Below are 20,531 nucleotides of genomic sequence, written 5' to 3' on the forward strand. Positions count from 1 at the left end.
CACAAACGAAATCATATAATAATAAATGCAGTTCTTCAATGCATTTTATATTTATATTTAATGATCAACAAAAATTATGAAACTACATATAACCACCAGAAACCAACCGTTTTATGAAACAAGATGACCAAAACACGACCCTTGGTCATAATAGACTGATATATACAAGAGTTAATTAGATTCAAGTCCAAAACTCACAGCCCATATTAGATGCAGTCTAGATGAATTTTTTTATTAATCGCGGTCCTATGACTCAGCTACCACATTGGATTTATTTCCTTTTTTATCTTGCTGACTCAACACCTAAATTTTTCATTCCTAACATACCCTTATTTAATATATTTTGCACAATAAACAGTAAAAGCCAGTATATTAATGGGAATCCTAAATTATTGCGATCTTGTTAATGTAAAATTAGCAAATTTAATGTGTTGCCTTTAATTTATATTATTAGGTTCTTGATTGAATTCAAAAGATGAATCTATATATATTAAAATATTATTCAAAAGATGAATCTATATCACACATTATCTTCTTCTTCTTCTTCTTCTTCCTCCTTTTTTCTACCGAATCATCTTTTTTTCCCTCTTCTTGTTCCATGCATATCCTATTTCCAACACATACTTCTTATTTCTCAGTTTATTTCTAGCTTTTTCTTTCACATTAGTATTTTGTTTGTGTGGCTTCTCCCTTCTTAGATCATTTTTAGGTCTTACTAACATGACATCTTCAATTTGCAGCTACCTTTATTATAGATTTAGTAAGAAGTTTTTGCTTACCTTTAATATAGAATCGATTATGGGTAATATGAATTTTTGATTAATTGAGATTTAGTTTATAATCATTCTACGGTGAATTAAAATAAGCTTGTGTTTTGTTGGTTACAAGGTCTGGGCTGATGGCATCAAATTTTCATAATTAATGGTTTATCTTTTGGTAAGTTCTCTTTCTCCCGAGTCTATCTCTATAACTACATTACTATAAAGAGCTTGCTTTTTTTTTTTTTTTTGGAAGTGAGAAAAGGACTAACTCATCGTCCTCTCTCAAATTTTATTGATGTAAAGAAAAGGTACAAATAGGATGGATGAGAAAACCAAAACCAAACCTATGTAAATATGCAAACATGAAAAGGAGCACAGGAACAAAATGACAGGGTTTAGAACTTTAGAATAAATTACGATTTTTTATAGGATAATACTTGGATAGCCAACTATGGTTACTCTTGCTGTCTTGGCTAACCACATCCAATAACAAAATGACATGTGTCCAACAACCACCTAAGTATTTGACAAGAATGTGAAGAAGATTCTCTCACAATAAACTATAAGTATTATCATTGTTAAATGGACACGTGTCCTCTTGTTATTGCTATGGTTAGCATTGGCTAACTATAGCTGATTAGCCACGTATTATCCTTTTTTATATGAGGTAATGCCTAATTACCCTAATTTTAGGGACATTATTCTATCTTACTCTAGCAAATCTAATTTTCCCCTTTACTTGTTTTTTTTTTTTGAAAGATTCCCCTTTACTTATAAGTTAACTGATTTTATTTTCTAATACCCAACTAATTCATTCTTGTCCTGTTTTTTATTTTATATTTTCTTGACCATTATAACATTTTCTTAATTGTAAAGTCAAAATTCTATTTGATACTGAGAGAAAGAGTGTTCAATAAACAAAGAAAGAGAAGAGAGAAGGAGACTCTAAATCTCACCAAGGAGGGAGAACGAAGCTTCGATTCTCGATCTAATCATCCATCTTCATCTTCGATGCTAGCTCTTGATTGTTTTCCTAATGCAGCTCGGTTTGATTTATCCTGCTTTTTTTGTTTTTAATTTTTGTTCTAGTTTTTGTTGAATCTGAACTTGTTTTTCTTTTCGATTTGAATTGCTTCCAAAGAACAATGAATTTTAGTTCCTCTGCTATACTACCAAAGAAACGTATTCTCCTTCTCTCTGATGTTTCAGTTATTTGTTGGATTATTTGTGGTTTGAGATCTCGTTGAGCTTTTCCTTGAGTTTAGACTAAATTTCTATCCTGAACTTCTTTCAAAGTTGTTTCAAGAAGGGCATATTCAGACTTTTTTAATACAACTACAATTACACATTAAAAAAACCCTACTGGGCATCGTTTATGCTCATCCCCTTTTCCTCGAACTTTTCAGGTGGTGATTAATAGATAAGTGGAGTTTTGGGTGGTGTAAGATTCTGGATTTTTGGCAGCTTATCTCTTGAATGAGCTAAGTTATTATTTTGAGCAAGTTTGGCTGCGGACCAGATTGTAGTAAATTGTAGGCTTTATTGATAGTTGGGTATGTGTACGAAGGGAAGCTTTAGCTATATTTATCTGGGCATGAGACAACCATATGGGGTTCTGTATTCTCTCTTTTCATTTGTGTTGTATTATATGTTATGTTTTCGTGGAGCAAGTCTAGTGACCATTGCAGCTTTTGTGCTTGAGTAATGAATTTAACTTTCTTGAGGGTCTGTTACTAGATTCATGATTTCAGTTTGATTGAGTTAATTTATATCATTGTCTATCATCTGTTCAGAATGTGAAAGTGTTGCATAGAGACACCATATTGGCTTTTCAAATCTCTAGTTCTATCTCAGCATAATTTTTTATATTATTTTTTATTCATCCTTCAATATTGATTTCAGCTCAGCTAAGTTTTCTTTAAAATTGGACATTCCAAGACTTTCTCCAAACAAGTTTCATCCAAAACAAAATAAGTTCGAACACCTAGCTTCTTCCCAAAGAAAAGTCAGTTAGCTAGAATTTTGCAGAAACTGCCCTACAACATAGCCTTCTTTGGTATTTCTTTTTCCCAAATTATTGACCCCCAAATATTATGAAATTTTGATATGTTTCTTTCCTGTTAGTTAACAAAGGATAAGGAAAATTTCGTCTTATTTTGATGTGTAGTGAATTTTCGGTGATTTTTCCAAATTTGGTCTACATTTGGAAAAGTTCTAGCACTCTAAGGGCTTGTCCAGTAACGTTTTTAAAAATAATTTTTCAAAAACCGATTTTGAAAATGAAAACGAGAAAACAAGATTGTATTTTTGAGATCCAGAAATGTGTCCGGTAGTTTATTCCGAAAACAATTTTCAAAAACAAGAATCAAAACCAAGGTCCAAAAATCAAAACCAGTAGGTGATGGAAGAAGAGAGCGAAGAGAGAAGATGGCGATAAGAGATGAGAGAGACATGAGAAGAAGAGAGCGACGTGAGAATATGAAAGAAAACACGTTATTTTTTTTTCTTATTCTCTTTGTTTTGGAAAATATATCTCCGTGTTTTTTGAAATATGAGAATGAAAAGATGAAAACGTCTATTTGTCGTTTTCCTGTTTTACGAGTAAAATAAAAAATTATTTTCAATTTTTATTTTATGCATTTTTAAAAACAGACCAATAAACGCATTTTCAAGCCTTTTTCATTTTATAAAATGAAAAAGATGACTTGAAAACGTCACCGAACGCCACCTAAATGTCTCCTCTGATTTTCTGTTGAGATTTGAACTTCCACTTGAATTATTTAACCTCTGGTTTTTGTGTGTAATGAACTATACATCCCAATGGTCGTTTCGAAACTAATTTCTTGACAGTTGGACTTACAATGAATTTTTGGCGAATTTTCTAAGTTGACTTTGCTGCTGCAATATTTTTTTTCCTAAAACCTGACAGTTCAGTCTATCTGCATCCATCTTCACCCTTACTTCTCGAACTCCGTTTTACTTGAAAATTTAGTATGTTTTTCTTTAACATGGTTACTTTTAGTTTGGAAAGTTTCAAGTTCATTGCTGCAAAAATGAAGGTTTAGTAAATCTCCAGAGTTAAGTTGTTCATGCCTTAACCTTCTAGTCCACTTATGTCTCCCTTTCGTTGTAACTCTATTGAGTCAGCTTTCAGTTCTTCATCTACATTTTTCTAGTTCAAATAATGTATTTTGTTGCTTGATTAACATATAGTTTCATTTGGTTTAAGGTTACTTACATTTCTTTCTTCAAATCAAAGTCCCTCCTGAAATACTTCATACTTTTAGGCTAAGATTGTATCGATCTTGGTCTTCATTCACATTTTCTCTTACTTGAGAACCCCTTAAGTCATACCCCGGGTTTGGGGTGTGACATTTTATTGTCCCCCACCCCCCCCCCCCCCCCCCCCCCCCCCCCCCCCCCCCCCAATAAAGGTTATTTTGTACTTTTATTGATCCCAATAATTTTTTTCTTGTGATTTTTGGTTTCCTTTTGTTGTTTTAGGTTTTTTTCATTGTTATTTTTGACATTGTGGAGCAGTACGCTCACATTGGTGATACAGTGGCACGCTACAAGTCAATAAACTTTGTTTTGTACTTTTATTAACCCAATAAACTGACCTTCTGGTTTTCTGGTTTTGTGTAGGTTTCTTTTCTCTTGCCATGTATGTTTGTCATTCTGAGACAGATGCAAATTAGAGCTTTTTTTTTCGAGCACTTGAAGAGTTTGATTGAATCTCAAGGAAGTTTGATTACCTTTATTACTAATTGGGGTACCGGGCTCTTGAGTGCTTTTGACAAGATATTTTCCGATTATCATAATCTATTTTGTTACAAGCATTTGGTGGATAATCTTATGAGAGGATATCAGGATAAAGGTGATTCTAGACATTAAGAAGAGTTTTTTGAGTTCGCGTATTCTTCTACTAAGAAAAATATCGTATCTGTTTGTGAGAGCTTAGATAAGTGGGGGATGCTGAAATTATTCATGAGTTTCTCTCTAATATACTGTTACAAAATTGTTGCCCTGCCTTTTTTGTTGGTGACCATTATGGAATTATGTCGAATAGCATAGCCCAGTCCTTTAATTCTTGAATTTCTCCCGAGTGCGAGATGCTTGTATATAGTATGCTTGATCAGACTATGTTGAAGATGATGCAGCAGATGGGTGACAGGAGAGATGAGGTGGATTCATGGACAACACAACTTACTCCTATTATGGAGTGTTGTTTGAAGGAATGATGGAAAAATCTAAGATTTTCAGCGTGCATTATTCCTCTAAAGGTATCTACGAGATTCAATCTCAGTGGTCTTATGAATTTAACATTCATAATCTTTCATGCTTATGTAGAAAGTGGCAGATTAATGGCATTCCTTGTCCCCATGGGCTTGCTACATTACAAGTTGGATCTTTCAAAATCGATGCATACATCAATAAGAAATGTAGATTGGGACTATGAGTTACACTGCCATCAAAGGTGTGGATATATGGCATATGCTGAGTTATTTTTCGTAAGTCTTAGTTCTTTTTGGTTCCTTAGTCAATAATAAAGATGAAAATAAAATGAAATGTATCATTATTATTGTTAATGTAGCGGAAATATTGGAAATTAATCCGTTATAGGAAACTGTGCATATAGATTCCTCCATATCTGCAAGTAGTGATTTTATTTTTCTTCCTTCTACAAAGAGGCTACCCTAGGCCTATGGTCAAGAGGTTAAAGTCTAGTGAAGAGTCTCAAAAAAGACAAATTTGTAACGGACGTTGTGGGCAAATAGTCTAGCATAATAAAAAGACATGCACAACACTTTTTTAGTTGAGAAGTTGTAGCCCCGGAAGCTGCTGCCAGCTATGATTTGTTTAGTGTTTTAAGATTCTACTTAGTTTTTATTTGGGGGCAATAACAGCTTTTATTGGAGGCAAAAAAATATTTTTCTTTTGAAGATGATCGATATTGATTAGTAATTTACTTTTGTTGTTGCTTTTGAGAAAATGGATTATGTTTCTAAGTACTTTTATAGAGATTTTTTTTCCAAAAATTCAATACACATTTTGATTTTGATTTTCATTCAAGCTACGTCCTATTGTTTACTTGTGGATTATGGCAGGAGTTGTGTTTATGTCTTCATTGTAGCCAATTGATTTATTATTGACTCTCAATTAAAGTTTTATTTGGTTTAAATAAAAACTATTATTGACCCCAAATACTTTTGGTTCAGGACTATCAAGCCTATGAAATTTGTTTGTTTAAGAGCTAGATAATCAATCCTATAAGTCTTGACACAACGCCGTACTTTTTGATTGTCTCTAGTGAATATATGCAAACGACATCCTTAAGAAATCGTAAATTTTTTTTTTTTAATCAAACCCAAATCGGGTGTATATCATTCATCCAAAGCCAGAATGAGCCATTACATATCCTCCCTCTACCGACATGGGGTAGATAAAATCGTAAGTTATTGATAACTTGTTATGCTGGATAATATTACTATTCTTTGTTTGTTTTTTTTTTTTTAATGTTCTTGATAACTTACTTATGTTCTGATATGATAATTCATAATGCCGAAATACCTGAAAAGCATGTTAAACGTGTTGCTATAATCACCATGCTATATGCATCTTAGAACCATTTAAGCACCGGTGGCAATACGTACACATGGTAAGCCAGTAGTTCTCTATTTATATATTTTTGTTCTAGTTGATGTGATTCTATATAGAGTTCAGATGTTAAAAAATGTTTAATACTGTTTTTATTTAGGTAGAAGATAGATTGCGAATCATGAAGTAACTCTCTGCAGATCTTTTCTTCAGTATTTTTTCTTCGCAATATTGGAGAGAATATAAACATAAATGCTGCACATGATTCATTGGACCCATGCCTACTTCATTGCAGCCTCTATTTCGTTCGAAGGAGATACTCCTGACCCTCTATGCTAAATAGGATGCAAGACCATTTACTGATTTTGAATCATACCTAAGTTCTTTTGGAACTCTCTTTGGTATGCTCATAGGTGTTGTGTTTGTAAATCCTCAAATTAAAACCTTCATTAGCATATGCATTGTTTATTATCTACACTCTTTAACTAAAATTGGTTTTCAATTTTATCTTAAACGTAAGATGTGTTGTGTAGTTCTCGAGTGGCAGAGAAAAATTGTTTTTTCTACTAGTGCATGTTTTTTAAAGGGTTAAATACTGTTTACTCCCTAGACTTTTACTGAAAAAACACTTCAGTCCCTTGCCTTTTAATTTGACAAGTTTACTCCTTCATCTCTCAATTTCTCACCCAATAGGTCCTTTTCGTTAGACTCCGTCCAAAACCTCTGTTAGTAGCTGACGTGGCAATTCCTTTCCCCCTAAAATGTCTATTCTACCCTCACTTCCTTTTTTTTTTTTTTCTAATTTATTCTTTTTTATATTTATATTTATATTTATTCTTTATCTTCTTCTTCTTCTTGTTTTTTTTTCTTGTACGTTCATCTCTTCTCCCCCTCCCCATCGCTACAGCACTCCAACCCCATCCTCGCCACTACCTTCGCCACCTCCACCACCATCGCTTCAGATATGGAACATCCTCAAGGTCAGGGCAATCGTTCACAATCAAGAAAGAGTAAAGCCACCTAATTGCTGCTTTCCTGCAACCAAATCAATCTGAAGCCGAACACTACCATCTACAAGCTTCAAATCTGTATGCAGAACACCCATCATCTCCAAGTCTGAGCAATTACTCCAACATTAGAGAGAGGAATTTGCAGGGGCCCGACAAAGAGCATAACGGAGAGGCTATCGGCGGCGGACGACCTCCACTGCCCTCGCACCCTGCAACCCACCATCATCAATCCCTCTCAGCGTCAGGGGTCCTCCTCCTTTTCTCGAATTTCAAACTTTCAAGTGCGAGTTCAACTTTCCGGCGAATCTATCACACTTGGATTTCCGATAAGTTCTGGTAATGTTCGAATCTACCACTTCCACCACTGCTCCGCCGCCCAAAACCCTTCTCCCCATCGTTGCAGATCTTCGCGAGAGTTCTTGATCTGGGTTTCAAGAAAAAAGAGTCTCTCTTGTGAGAAACATGTTTGATTTGTGAAAAATTCGATCTTTTCTGCTATGTGGGTTTGGTTTATAGTGTTTGTTTGGTTTTTGCTATGTGGGTTTTCTGTTGGGAGGTTTGTGGTGCAGTTCAACGACGGAGGTCTAGAAGTGGGACGGCGGAGGTGGAGGAAATCGATAGCAGAGGTGGAGGTGGAGAAGGGGACTGTGGTGATTGAATAAAGGAGAGGGAAGGATTTTGGTGAGAGATTCCGGAGTTGGAGTTGTCGGCTTGGGGATAGATCCGGGGAGGTGTAGAGCGGGTTTTCGAAGGGGTCGCGGGCGTCGGATCACATGGGGGAGAGGTAGCGGAGGGGGGAGTCGGCGGTCCGGTCGTCGGAAGTGATGGAGGAGGATTTCTGGGCTTCCATTTTGGTGCTCTTAGAAAAAGAAAAAAAAAGAACAATAAAATAATTGAAAAAAAAATAGAGAGGAAGTCAGGGCTATAATAGGTATTTGCTTCTGAAATGGGTCCCACGAAACTGAGTTAACATCAAAGGATTAGCCACTTAACGGACAATTTAACGGTAAGTTAACGAATTGGACCTATTGGGTGAGAAATTGAGAGATGAAGGAGTAAACTTGTCAAATTAAAAGGCGAGGGACTGAAGTGTTTTTTCAGTAAAAGTCTAGGGAGTAAACAGTATTTAACCCTTTTTTAAAAGTAGTCAATCTGCAGTCAATGCATTCAACATGATGCTGACTCGTTCTGCCCCTCCACTTGATGATCAAATGGATCTCTATCAGTGGGATCAACCAATTGCTTTAGATCGATACTTACCCACGGGCAGAAGCACAACTTATATGCAAGTTGCAAGATGCACCAAACAATTGGAGTTTGTGAAAAATATGGAATAAGAGGCAGATAACTAGTTCTAATTTTGAAAAACTTATGTAATATTATTTTTAGAAACTTACATGGAGTTCTGTAACGTTTTCATGCCTGTATTATCATTTTAGAAAATGAAAATATGATGAAAATGCGCTCACTAACCTATTTCTCAAAATGTGGAAAATAAAAATTGAAAATATTTTCAACTTTTACTCGGAGAAAATGACAACAATTTGACGTTTTCACTTTTTAATTCTCCCAGTTTAGAAAATATGAAGAATATTTGTTCACACTAAACTATCGAACACATTTTCAAATTTGAAAAATACAATCTTGTTTTAATCGGTTTAAAAATTATTTTTAAAAATCTCTTCGAAGGCACGGCTTAGGGTTTTGTGATGTTGATTGAATATATATGGTAGGTGAGTTAACTTACACACATTGATGTAGAATATTGATGGACTTTCATGGCCTTATATTGTAATTATTTTATATTAGGGCTAAATATTGGTTACTACCTTATAATTTGGGTCCAATTAATTTACCTCCTGAACTTCTAGTTTCATAAAAAAACACCCATATACTATTGTTTCTCGTAAATAGTTTGTGAAGTGAACATGTTAAGTTGTTGACATGGCATGCCAACTCAGCTCCTGTGGGGTCCACATACAAGGAAAAATCCCTAAATTAGCCTAGGGTCACTGTTGCCTTTGATTTAAAAATAGGAAGAAGATAAATCCTAAGCTCTCTCTGTCTTTCTTGCATCGAATCTGATATCAAATCAAACCGTGCACACATCTCAAACCCAGAAAGCCTTCCTTTTTTTGCCTTAAAGCCGCACAACCCTTCTCTGTTAACATACAAGGAACCCCAAAACAAGCAAAGCAAAAGAAGAAAGAGGCGGCGGTAGTACCACCGTGTTAATGGAAAAACACAGTGCCGTTTAGGAAGTTGTAGAAGCGCAGCCTCATCCCTACTTTTTTCATGTCTCCGGTCCTTCGAAATTGTGTTCGCCCAATTGGGTTTTCTCAATGTTTAAGAAATTTTGTGAAAGATGTGAAATTCATGGTCGCATAATGGGCTTTCAGATTCAATTTGGTGGTTTAGATAAAGAAAAATACTAATTTTGAAATAGGCTTGCCTTCTCAAACCGCTTCTGCAGTGTTATAAATCTTGATCACTAATTGATGATCATTGGCGGCCATGCCGCACATGTTGCTGTTGACTCCGAAGTAGTCGAAGCCGGTGGAGCATAAGGAGAAGCCATAGGTGATCGAGCTGCAGCCGGCTGCCGTGTCGTTCTCGAGGGTGTTCACGTGTGCCGACTGGCTGAATTAAGTTTTGATGACCGTTGGATCGTGGGCAGTCGCCTCATATGGGAAAGGGCTCGTAGTGTACCTGCGCTTTGCTAAGATTATTCCTATTTCAATGGTGGGGATGACATACACATTAATTTATCCCTATTTTAGTGTTTGGGGTGGAATCATAGGGGAAAAGCGAGTCAGGGCTAATTTGGGGATTTTGTCTTGCACTTGGGCCTATAGGATATGAGTTGGCATGCCACATCAGCGAGTTAACGTGTTCAGTTCACGAACTATTGACCGAATGATCTTTTTGATGAGAAAATAATACAAGGGTGTTTTTGATGAAATTAGAAATCCATGGACTAAATTGATTTTGGACCTAAAGTATGAGGTAGTAATCAGTAATTAGCCTTTATAATTTCACTCCCCTTTTTACAAATGACACTCCCTTTCAACTTTTATGTGCTAAACTTCCCAAACTGTCCCTATTTGTTTTTCATGCTTTTCTTTTTCTTTTTGCACGCTCATCATCTCCCTTCCCTCTTTAGTTCAGCAATATCTCTTATGCTCTCTTCTCCTCAATTTCTTTACCTCCACAAGAAAAATCTCAACTTAACCTGACATTTTTTTATTTATTTTATCTATATTTAATCTCATTTCCTACCTTCTTCTGCTAAATAAGATTCAACTTAATTAAGACGATTCACCTAGCAAAATTCAATTGCTTAAAAATATTCACCTGTTAGCTAGCATGTTTAATACCTATTGGAGCTTTGATATTGATCCTAGAGGACCCAGACTCTGGACATGCTTATTCATACTTTGGATTCTAAGACTCTGTTTTGTATTTTTATCAACCACTTTATTGAGAAATGATAATTATAGTTTGTGGTCGAGAAGATGAAAAGAAGGCCACCATAACGTTTCAATTACTGTGAAATGAAGTGTGCGCGCATCAGATCTTAGTGGAAGGCTTCTAATTGTTCATAGGTTGTCATCGGTCAAAGAGAGAAGAATGTAGAAGGAGAAGAGAGGGACAAAAAAGACCGAAAAGAAAAGAAGGGCAATTGTGGAAATAAGAGTAACAAAAAGATAGTGGGAGTGTCATTTACAAAAAGGGTAACTCCCCTTATATTATCATCCATTAAACATGGAACTCATAACTTTGGAAACTCAAATGAGAGTCGTTTACTGTTCATCCTAGTGAGAGAAGCTCCTGCTTCTCTCTTACCCAGACTCCTTCTTCTCTGCAACAACTTTTTCTTCCCCAAATTTTCCTCACCCATGTGGTGATTCCTCACCCTCTGTGGTGATTCCTCATCCTCTGTGGTGATTCCTCACCCTAGTGGTGTTTTGATTTCCTTGCTTTTCTCTTCTTTTGCATCTGATTTTGTCATTACTGTTCAAATCTGTTTTTAGATCTTAGACTTGAATCTCTAAGATATAGGCTCAGATTTGTTCTCATGGTCATTCTCAGTTTTTGTTTTGCCTTTGCTCCTCAAGATGTCCAAACCGTGAACAGATCTCCTTCTTCTTCTCTACCTTGCTCTGCCATGGAAGAGCTCGAACTCCTCTGCAACCACCTCTTCAGATCTCAGGTTTCTTTGCTCAGATCTATCTTGGTTGGTTGTTGTTATCCTTTTATGCGAGATCTTCTCGTAATCGGTCAATTGGAGAATGTATGGCGGCTCTGTCCGTATCCTCACCTCCGCTGACCACCCTTGGTTACCATCCCTTGCTCACGACTTCCGTCGGAGCTCCGGAGTCGAATCTACTATGGTGGCTGCAAGTTGGAGATGAAGAAGAAGCTTTGATTAGGATTTGGGTTTTTTGGGCTGCTTTGGCCTTGTTGATTTCAGTTGTTTCTTTCTTGTATGTTGATTTCTCTGGTCTTGCTTGTTCTGGCAGATGACCATGTGAATCATGCTTTGCAGACTTCGTCTGTATTGGGCTGTGTCCCTTGTACTGTTTGTTTGGCTTTGAGCCTTGTTAATTGATGCTACCTTTCGACCAAAAAAAAAAAAAATATGGAACTCATAGTCTGCGACTGCCTGTGAATGTCTTCATAATTAGAATCAACTCGAATATTCCAAAAGTTGGTCTGCTCTACGTATTTGAAGTTGAAACCAGCTACTACTTTTAGAGAGGCAGGTATACTACTTCATTTGTAATTAATAGGCAGAAATAAATGTTATTTTAGACATAATTTCTTTAGCTAAAAATATACACCATTGATTATTACTTTTCAAAAAAATAAAATAAAAAACCGAACTTTGTACGGAACCAAACTAAATTGGGTCAGTTCTATTTTAAACTCTAAAAATCAGAAAGGGTCGAACCAAACTGAAGTTAAAGTTCAGTTCTCGATTTAAGCTAAAAACTAATCCGAAAAGAACCGAACCCAAGGATGTGCATATAAAACTAGTCAAAAATAAAACAGTAACAGCCCTACATGACAAAAAAGTCGGAAGAGTTACCTTGAGTTGCACGCAGTGAACAGAACACAGACTTGTCCCCCACATGTGTAAAAATTAGCGTGAAGGAAGTCGACACGTGTAAATCCCCATGTGTCCCGACTAGCCGTTGCTGGTGAAGTCCACGTCACGTGGCCGTCTCTCACCGTCCCTTAAAACGCAGCCTCCCATTTGGGTTTTTTTTTTACCTCTCTTCTTTGCCTTCCTCCTCCTCCTCCTCTTTCCTCTTCTCTCTGATCCTCCTTGCCTTCCCAGATTCATCAAAACCCTAAAATCATCAATTCAACTGTTCCGATTCAAATTCCATTCGAATTCGCTCCGCCCTTTTCAGATCTCACCCTCGCGCTTGCTTAACGGGGCTTTCTTTCGTTTCTGTCTTCGTTTCTCAGGTGAGTCTCCAACTCGTGCTGAGTCTACTCTAGGGTTTTCGATGCAATTGAAAGTTGTTTGCGTTTCGGGATGAGACGGTCTTTGATTGATGCTTTGGTGTGATGGGTCTGGAAATCGTTAATTTGATTGAAAGGGGTTTAATTGCTGAGGAAAGGAACTAAATTAATTGGAAAAGTGCCGAGTCTTTGAGATTTTTTGTGTTCCTTTCAATAAAGTTCGTAGCTTGCTTTTATCTAAATTTTGCTCAGTTCTTTTGTTAATATGTATGGTGTTAGTTAGAAAGGTGTGTTCTTTTTTGATTTGTTGATTTTTTATGGTTAGTTTTCTTGTGTATTTTGTGAGAAGTCAATGGAAAGATGTTTCCTTTTTTACTTTGTTGATGTTTCTTGGAAATGTATGGTGTTGCTTGCAGCTTGAGGGGTGAAATTTTTGGCAATTTTACGGGTAAAATTCGAGTAGCTTAGAGGGTTTTCTTGTTTAAAGTTCGAGCTCTGGGTCTCATGAGAATTGTTAGGGGAATGCAGAGATTGTTTCGCGAGGAGCAGAACGTGCTGGGCTGGAATAAATCCTTCAGCCAAGGGATTGGCGTCACTGCTCCCAAGGCCAGAACGCGTGACAAACACAACTCTAAGTTTGGGGTTTTGTGAAGGCTAGTGTGTTTGTTGAAGACTAACAGCAACGAATGCAATGACTAGGATTCTGGTTCAGCGAGGTTCCTCAAGTGGTTCTTCTTCCAACCCAAGCCGCTCTTCTTCCTTGTCTGGCTCTTCCTCGGCTTGGTCACAGCCACAGGTTAATACTCCTCAGGTCCTCTCGGCTGTGAAAGATGAGGATATTGAAGAGGAGCCACAGGAACATGTTATTGTGGATGATCCTTCAGAGAATTGTGGGAGTAGTGACAATAATGCCGTGAAAAATGATGATGTTTTGATGGAAGGCACTCATAATGATCACACTCTAAGTTCAAGTGATGAACTTACTGAAGTTGAGAGGGTTACTAAGAATGATATTGCCGGACAAGGGGAGTTGATGAACGGTTTAGGCAGTTTGACAATATCTGAAAGGGTGAAAGTTGACAGTGTGGACTCTGGTGGGGATGCTTTACAAAATGTGATTGGGAGTTCACAGCCACCACCTCCTCCTGTTCCTCCCCCAAAAATTTCTTCACCAAACTCAAATTCAAGGAGAACTGTCACAGGAAGTTCAACTGCGGTCAGGATTGGACCTTCAAGAAGAGCAGTTGCCTGGCCAGTTGTTTCAACTAGGACGTCACCAACTGGGTCACGGCCTTCTTCTCCCAGGTCTCATGGTGAAGGCGAGGGGTACAATAGTGCCGATGAGCAAGGCCCTTGCTTTGTGTCCTCCTATGACGATATGGTAAGTATCTGATCATTATGAGATCTTAAATCTGATGTCCTTTCTTTTGTGTTTTATGCCAAAAATGCCCAGTGGTTTAGGATAAAGAGAAGGTGTGGCATACGAGATTCTTTCATTCTGGTCATTTTAGTTAGGGTTATCCAAATACTTTCTTTGGTCTGCATCCCCTTTTTATTTGCTTTTTTTTTTTTTTTCCTAATATTATATATTACCAAAACTTGTTTAACATCTTCTTTGAGGAAACTGTCATGCTTATAATATTTATTCTTTTCTAGTTTAGTCTTTGGATGTTGCAACTACACCCCAATTGTTGTTATTGGATCCATTTTTAACTTGCATTCTAAATTGCCTTTGTAATTCTATTTTAGGAAAGGGAACGGCAGTTTGAAATTGATATTAGACGTGCAAAAGGGTTTGAAGTGAAAAGAATGCTGGAGGATGGCAATTGTCTGTTTCGTGCTGTTGCAGACCAGGTTTATGGGGATTCTGAAGCGTACGACTTGACTAGACAAATGTGCATAGATTATATGGTATGGTTTCGTACCTGCTTTCCTCACTGGTTTATGCTTTTAATGTCAATTTTTAGGCACTGCAGGAATACCACTTGCATACACAAATGTGCTATTTAGAAGTATATGAGAGTTTAGTACATGGCTTTTTTGACATTGTGGCTTCTTTTTTAAAATGGGGTAACTGCTTTACGGTTTTGTTCTGTAGAAATTCACAATAGCTTTGTTGGGCACATTATATGGTGTATGAGAAAAGTTCATTAATTTTATGTGGTAGATGCAGTTGCTAAATTGTTTATTCTAGTTAATTGAATTATTTTTTATATCCCTTGTCAGTTGCATCTCGACCATTTGTTTTAAAAGTTCTACTTAATGCGCGGATAATGAGGAAAATAATTAGAGAAATGTATAGGAATAGTGAAATACATCGAGTAGTAGAGACAATTTCTTTCACCAAGAAGAAGAAAAGGAAATGTTAGTGTTTTTGGTTCTTAGTTAATAAATGTTGGAATGCAAACTATCCATTTGTTTTGGATAACCATGCACCAGTGAATTATTATGAAGCAAAGCCCATATTTCTTCTTCTTTGTCCGGTTACACATTTGTTTCTGAAAGTTGCATTTGGTACGTGCTTAATGTTATAACCAATCATGATTGTCAATACTACTACTTTATGTGTCCAGGAGCGCGAGAGGGATCATTTTTCTCAATTTATTACAGAAGGATTTACTTCTTATTGCAAGAGGAAAAGAAGAGACAAGGTATGTAGTTCTAACATGTTCTAATGACAGAGGGGTTGAATATGTAGCTCCGTAATTGTTTTTTTTTTTTAATTGGCACGGTTACTTCCTGTGGTTTATTCTCAAAATGATGATAGTCTGGAAGTAAATGCTAATGTGAGATATATGTTGGTCGTATTCACTACCATTGTGTTTTAATTTCTTTCCTAAATTTGTACTTCGCATGGTCGTTGGCATAATTGGCTTAAATTCAGAGTCGAGAGAAATTTTTGTAGTACTAGTTGCTGTTATTCAATAACTGCCCCTTCGTTGGTCAAAGTTTGAGTTTTGTCCTGTAGGTGCTTGTGCGTGTTTTATAACCGATCAAAGATAGGGAGTGTCTGCATCTGGCTTTGGGGTATAAATGACTTGTTTTTTAGTTTTAGAATGTGATTAATATTTAGGTGTTTATAAGCATCTCTCTTGGTCTGGACAATGAAACATGCTGATTCATTCAATGGTTGTTACACACGCAGGATATCGTTTGCTAAATATATTCTTTAAATTTACTGGATGTATAGAAGCACAGGTTGTTTTTATGGTGTGCCCATGTTAAAGACAATTATATGTTTATGACTTTACGCCAACACTTGTGGTGTGTAATATGTAATAAATGATGAGTTTTTCCAATTAAAGAGGTAAGATGCATATGTAGAGCGTACACAGTAATATATTTGCTCGCTAGTCAATTTTTAATGTTTTTGAGATCCACAATTTGTTTTTGTTAGTTAGATGCCAAATTTTCTATTCTTTAGTATAAAATGGACATTATCATTTTCATCTTAAAAAGTAATTTTCTCCAGTTTCAGTCCTGAAATGCCACAAAGAAAGCAGGTTAATCTAATTAACCATAATAGATTATAACTAATACCTTCGCAATACAACTTTTTCATACCTTCTCGATATGACTGTTTTCATACCTTCACAATATAGTTTTACTTTAGAGAGTAGATGCAATTTCCTTTCAAGACTTATTCTATTATAAAGCTTAACAACTGTGACAGATTGTTCCTTTCACAGTTTACTGGTACAGTAGTGCTCAAGTGGTTAGGAGTTGACCAGTTAAACCTTGTCATTCACACACTTGGATTCAAATCCAAGAGTGGAAAACAAAACAATTCAAATACAAAATATTTTTTCCCACCCTTGGATCTACATCCAAAGGTAATTGACCAAGGCTCTCGTGGTCAGTGCTCTCATAGCTGATAGTAGATTGTGAACGTTCACAATTTTCTCTCAGTATACTATGTGTCTAATACTCTAATTTTCAGTAACATCTTGTTGTTTGAATCAGATTTCAACAGTCTGAATGTTTGATTCGTTTTCCTAGATCGAGTCCAAGATGTGAGGTTTTGTTGATGAGGTGGATCCTGAACTATTCCCAGTGAAGGCCTGGCACCTTTTTACTATTTTATCTATTATATCTAGGTTCTAGTCTTGTTCATTAAAAAGTTGGTTATTGGTTCAGCAGCAACAACTGGCAGGATGCCTGTCTCTTGATATTTTTTTCTTACTATATCATGCCTCAGTTATGGCTTTGATGGGTGGCTAAATCTAATACAACCATTGCATTCAACTGCAAAATACATTCATGAGGAGATTTGGTGGATGGGCCTTGGTTTGCTTTTGGATTTCCTGTTCTGGGTCTCAAATACTATACACGTCGATCTTACTTTAAAAGGCTTGCAGAGTAGAGTCGCCGTATTATACTCAGGAGAGATCGATGAGAGGGGAGTGGCCTAGAATAGACAGTGAAATTTCCTAGTCTAAGAATTTTTAGTGTAGGAGCTACAGTCTCTAGATTCCGGTGGCTCATCAGGTTGTAGGATACAACCCAGTTCGGTTATTCAACACTTTGCATCCGCAAAATGTAAATCTTTATTAACACAGATGCCAATTCATATCTAGTTTTGGACCCTCAGACGAGTTGTGCATCCTTAGAGAATAAGCTGCAGTAAATTGGCTATTCATTTGAAGGATGACAATGCTCTGTCCCATTGGAACTGCAAATGCTAATTTTCTCACAAGTTTTATGCGAGTCTGTTCTGAGGTGTAGAAGAGGTAGAAGCTGGATTATTGCACATTGATATATACCAGAATTGTGAAACATACCATTATATTATCTTAAAGCAACCAAGTCATTTAGAACCATAGATGGGTACATATTGACAGGTGACTTTGGTAGTGCTACGTACGGACAATAATGTTTGAAAGGCATTGCCCTCTATTGCATAATAAAAAAATCCTATGATTATGCATTACCCGTTCCCACCATCCTAGTTTAGGGGCGGAGCACAATGCAAGCTTAAGCTGGCCAGCTTTTGGCATCCGAAAGCCAAAAGTGAAGTTAAGCATTGTGATTGCCTCTGAACCTAGGATGGAGAGCAGCTAAGTTTTTACTTAGCTGTCAACCAGTGCACCAACTATACCAGTTGTAACATCATTGCCATACAGTTTACTTATATCATTTACATTGAAATGTCAGGTCACCTTAAAATTTTTTTCTTAGCTCCGCCCCTCATCCTAGTCATACTTCTTAAGCCTTTGTGTATTATCTTGTGGCTTTTCAACTACTAGTATTTTACCGATTTTGTATAGTAATGAGTCATCCTTGTTGACTTCTCTCCATGTTTATATCTTTGTTCATTTTTCAATTTAGGTTATGATCAATGTTGTTATCTAGCGCAGTGTTCATCCTATGATCAATTTCCTCTATTGTGCAATGTTGGTTGTATAATGGTTATTTCTTTCCTTTCTGTCAGGTCTACGGAAATAATGTGGAGATCCAGGCCTTATCTGAAATGTATAATCGGCCCATCCATATTTATTCCTATAGCATTGGTACTGATTTTTACCAGGATAGCTATATTTGCTTTCTTCAAATAAACTCTGTTGTTTGCATTACTTCTACATTTTCTAACATGAAGGTTGATGCAGAACCTATCAATATCTTCCATGGAAGTTATAATACCGACACACCACCTGTACGGTTAAGTTACCACCATGGAAATCATTACAACTCTCTTGTTGATCCTCGCCGCTTGACCATTGGTGCAGGACTTGGGTTCAGCAGTCTTCGCGGGGTGCGTCTATGTTCTTAACTGTTGTCTCTATCTCCATTTGGCTTCAATTCTATTTACAATTAGACGATAATGGATATGATAGGTTTGTTCTCTATTATTGGATAGGAACAGGCTATACTAGAAATAGGTTTGAATACAAATGATACCTTGAAAAAGGAAAAAAATTACAGTTCGTCCCCTTTAGCTGCTCAGGCATGGGGAAATGTCCACAATAATCAATCTTGGACATTGTTGTGATCTTCTAGTATTAGCATCTCTTATGGCTATAAATACTTTCTTTTGTCTAGTGCATTTATGCCTACTGATTATTTCTTATTGTTTACTCCCGGAATATCAATGTTTATTCTTCCCTTGCCTCTTCTCTTTCCAAGTTCTTTATCACTGCTGCCAGATCAGTTGGTGAATAATAGGAAGTCAATGGTATGGGAATATTGAGTTAATTAGTATATGGGTTGAGCAAAGTTTTTTTTTATAATGAGCTTGGACAAGAAAGAAGTAGACTTGCGTGATCCACTTTGGGGGTTGCAAAAGCATCCATTCAAACATTATCAATAATTAGAAGAATCCCAGGAAGTCACCATCAAAATCATGTCTTCTGTTGGGGCACCTTGAAGGGGGGTGTACAAAAATGGGTACCAGGAAAAATGTGTTGGGATGTGCAACTTCAAGGTGTTCTACCATACCAGTGACAACAATGTTTTGAATGGCATACTTATTATGCAATGAGCTGGTTGGACTATATGTAGGTTGCTTCATCTTTTTCTTGCTTCTGACTATGATGTTTGCTCCATCTTTTTCTTGCTTCAGACAAATGCTGACAAGGATCAGGTCAAGGCTGCCATTAAGGCTCAACAAGACCAACAAATCGATAATGTAAGTATGTCAACTTTTAAGCAGTATGAAGTTCACTAATTTCTGATGGTATATCATCAGATAGTGATCAAATTTTGCTTCTTCCTCTTTTCCTACGGACAGGCACTTTTAGCTGAGGGGCGATTTTACTCGGATCTTGAGCTTACTGAGAAAGAAATTGAACGCATGGTGATGGAAGCTTCTAGGGCTGAGTATCTTGCAGATGGCACATTCAAGAAACAACTTGGCCGCAGAGAATCTTCTACTTCAAGCTGTGAGCCTTCATCTTCTGGAGCTAGTGAGTTAACCCTTATCTTCTTTCTGTTTCCCTTTTTTGGCATTGTAGTTGGAATTTGAGAATGTTTGTTGCTGACTAACAGGATCATCAGGCAGTGAGACTAAGCCAGGGGGTAGAGACCAGGGTGGCCAGGATTCCACCTTAAGCAGTAGTATGCAAATTGTTCTGTCGATGGGATTCAGCTATCTGCAGGCCATCGAAGCTTACAGCATATTTGGAGATGACGTAGATTCCATGGTTTGTTACTTGTTGGAAACTAGCAGCAGTAGCAGGCGCAAAGGCAAGGCAACAGAATAATGACCAAATCGAAACCATAAATGAAAAGGAGAAAGAAAGACCTGGGAATGCACGTGAGATTGTGTTGGCTTCTTTGTGCTGTAACTATAGGAAATGATTCAATTGATGAAGCCTGTGAATCTTAAATATGTTATCCAAGTTCAGTCAATAAAATGGATTGACTAGCCTGTTTACTGACCGTGAGTTTGGTAAAATTTAATCACTGATAAGTTAGAATTCTCGGGACCAGTATAGAGTAGCATTCACAGTTCTGCTTGACCTGCTCCCAACATCCATGCCATACCTATCCAACCTGACTTTCTTTCAAATTAAATTACGATTTTGCTAGTAGCAATAATGTTTTACTACATGACCTATAAATACGTACGGTTGTGTATTATGCCATAATTTCATATTGCATCTCTCTCATTTCAGTCTAGCTTGTCTAAGCAAATTTGGGGTGGAAAGTTGTTAGTCAACTGATAACTCCTTTTTTGAGGCTTGTCAAA

At 36.8% G+C, this 20,531-nt stretch overlaps 1 protein-coding gene across 5 annotated transcripts; it reads left to right on the forward strand.

Annotated features, from left to right (window-relative positions):
• Positions 1–12,645: 12,645 nt before the first annotated feature.
• Positions 12,646–20,261, forward strand: LOC112202694 (OVARIAN TUMOR DOMAIN-containing deubiquitinating enzyme 6). Of its 5 annotated transcripts, XM_024343702.2 has the most exons (10): positions 12,646–12,847; positions 13,261–13,292; positions 13,373–14,225; positions 14,594–14,755; positions 15,418–15,495; positions 18,276–18,354; positions 18,451–18,596; positions 19,404–19,469; positions 19,572–19,746; positions 19,829–20,261. In XM_024343702.2, the coding sequence occupies exons 3-10, from the start codon at positions 13,536–13,538 to the stop codon at positions 20,041–20,043; spliced, it is 1,611 nt and encodes a 536-aa protein (XP_024199470.1). In that variant the 5' UTR covers positions 12,646–12,847; positions 13,261–13,292; positions 13,373–13,535; the 3' UTR covers positions 20,044–20,261. The 5 variants fall into 5 exon arrangements, with proteins under 5 accessions (XP_024199470.1, XP_024199469.1, XP_040361615.1 ...); XM_024343701.2 differs by having other exon boundaries at positions 13,261–14,225; XM_040505681.1 differs by having other exon boundaries at positions 13,261–14,225; positions 19,838–20,261.
• Positions 20,262–20,531: the final 270 nt, after the last annotated feature.

The sequence above is a fragment of the Rosa chinensis genome, chromosome 5 (assembly GCF_002994745.2).
Source record: "Rosa chinensis cultivar Old Blush chromosome 5, RchiOBHm-V2, whole genome shotgun sequence".
In the NCBI taxonomy this organism is placed as follows: Eukaryota; Viridiplantae; Streptophyta; class Magnoliopsida; order Rosales; family Rosaceae; genus Rosa; species Rosa chinensis.

Excerpts from the sequence above, each read along its gene's own strand:
- LOC112202694 (XM_024343701.2), top strand. The coding sequence starts at position 13,536 with ATGACTAGGATTCTGGTTCAGCGAGGTTCCTCAAGTGGTTCTTCTTCC. Across the intron at positions 18,355-18,450 it reads TATTTATTCCTATAGCATTG|AACCTATCAATATCTTCCAT; the intron begins GTACTGATTTTT and ends AGGTTGATGCAG. Across the intron at positions 18,597-19,403 it reads GGTTCAGCAGTCTTCGCGGG|ACAAATGCTGACAAGGATCA; the intron begins GTGCGTCTATGT and ends TTCTTGCTTCAG.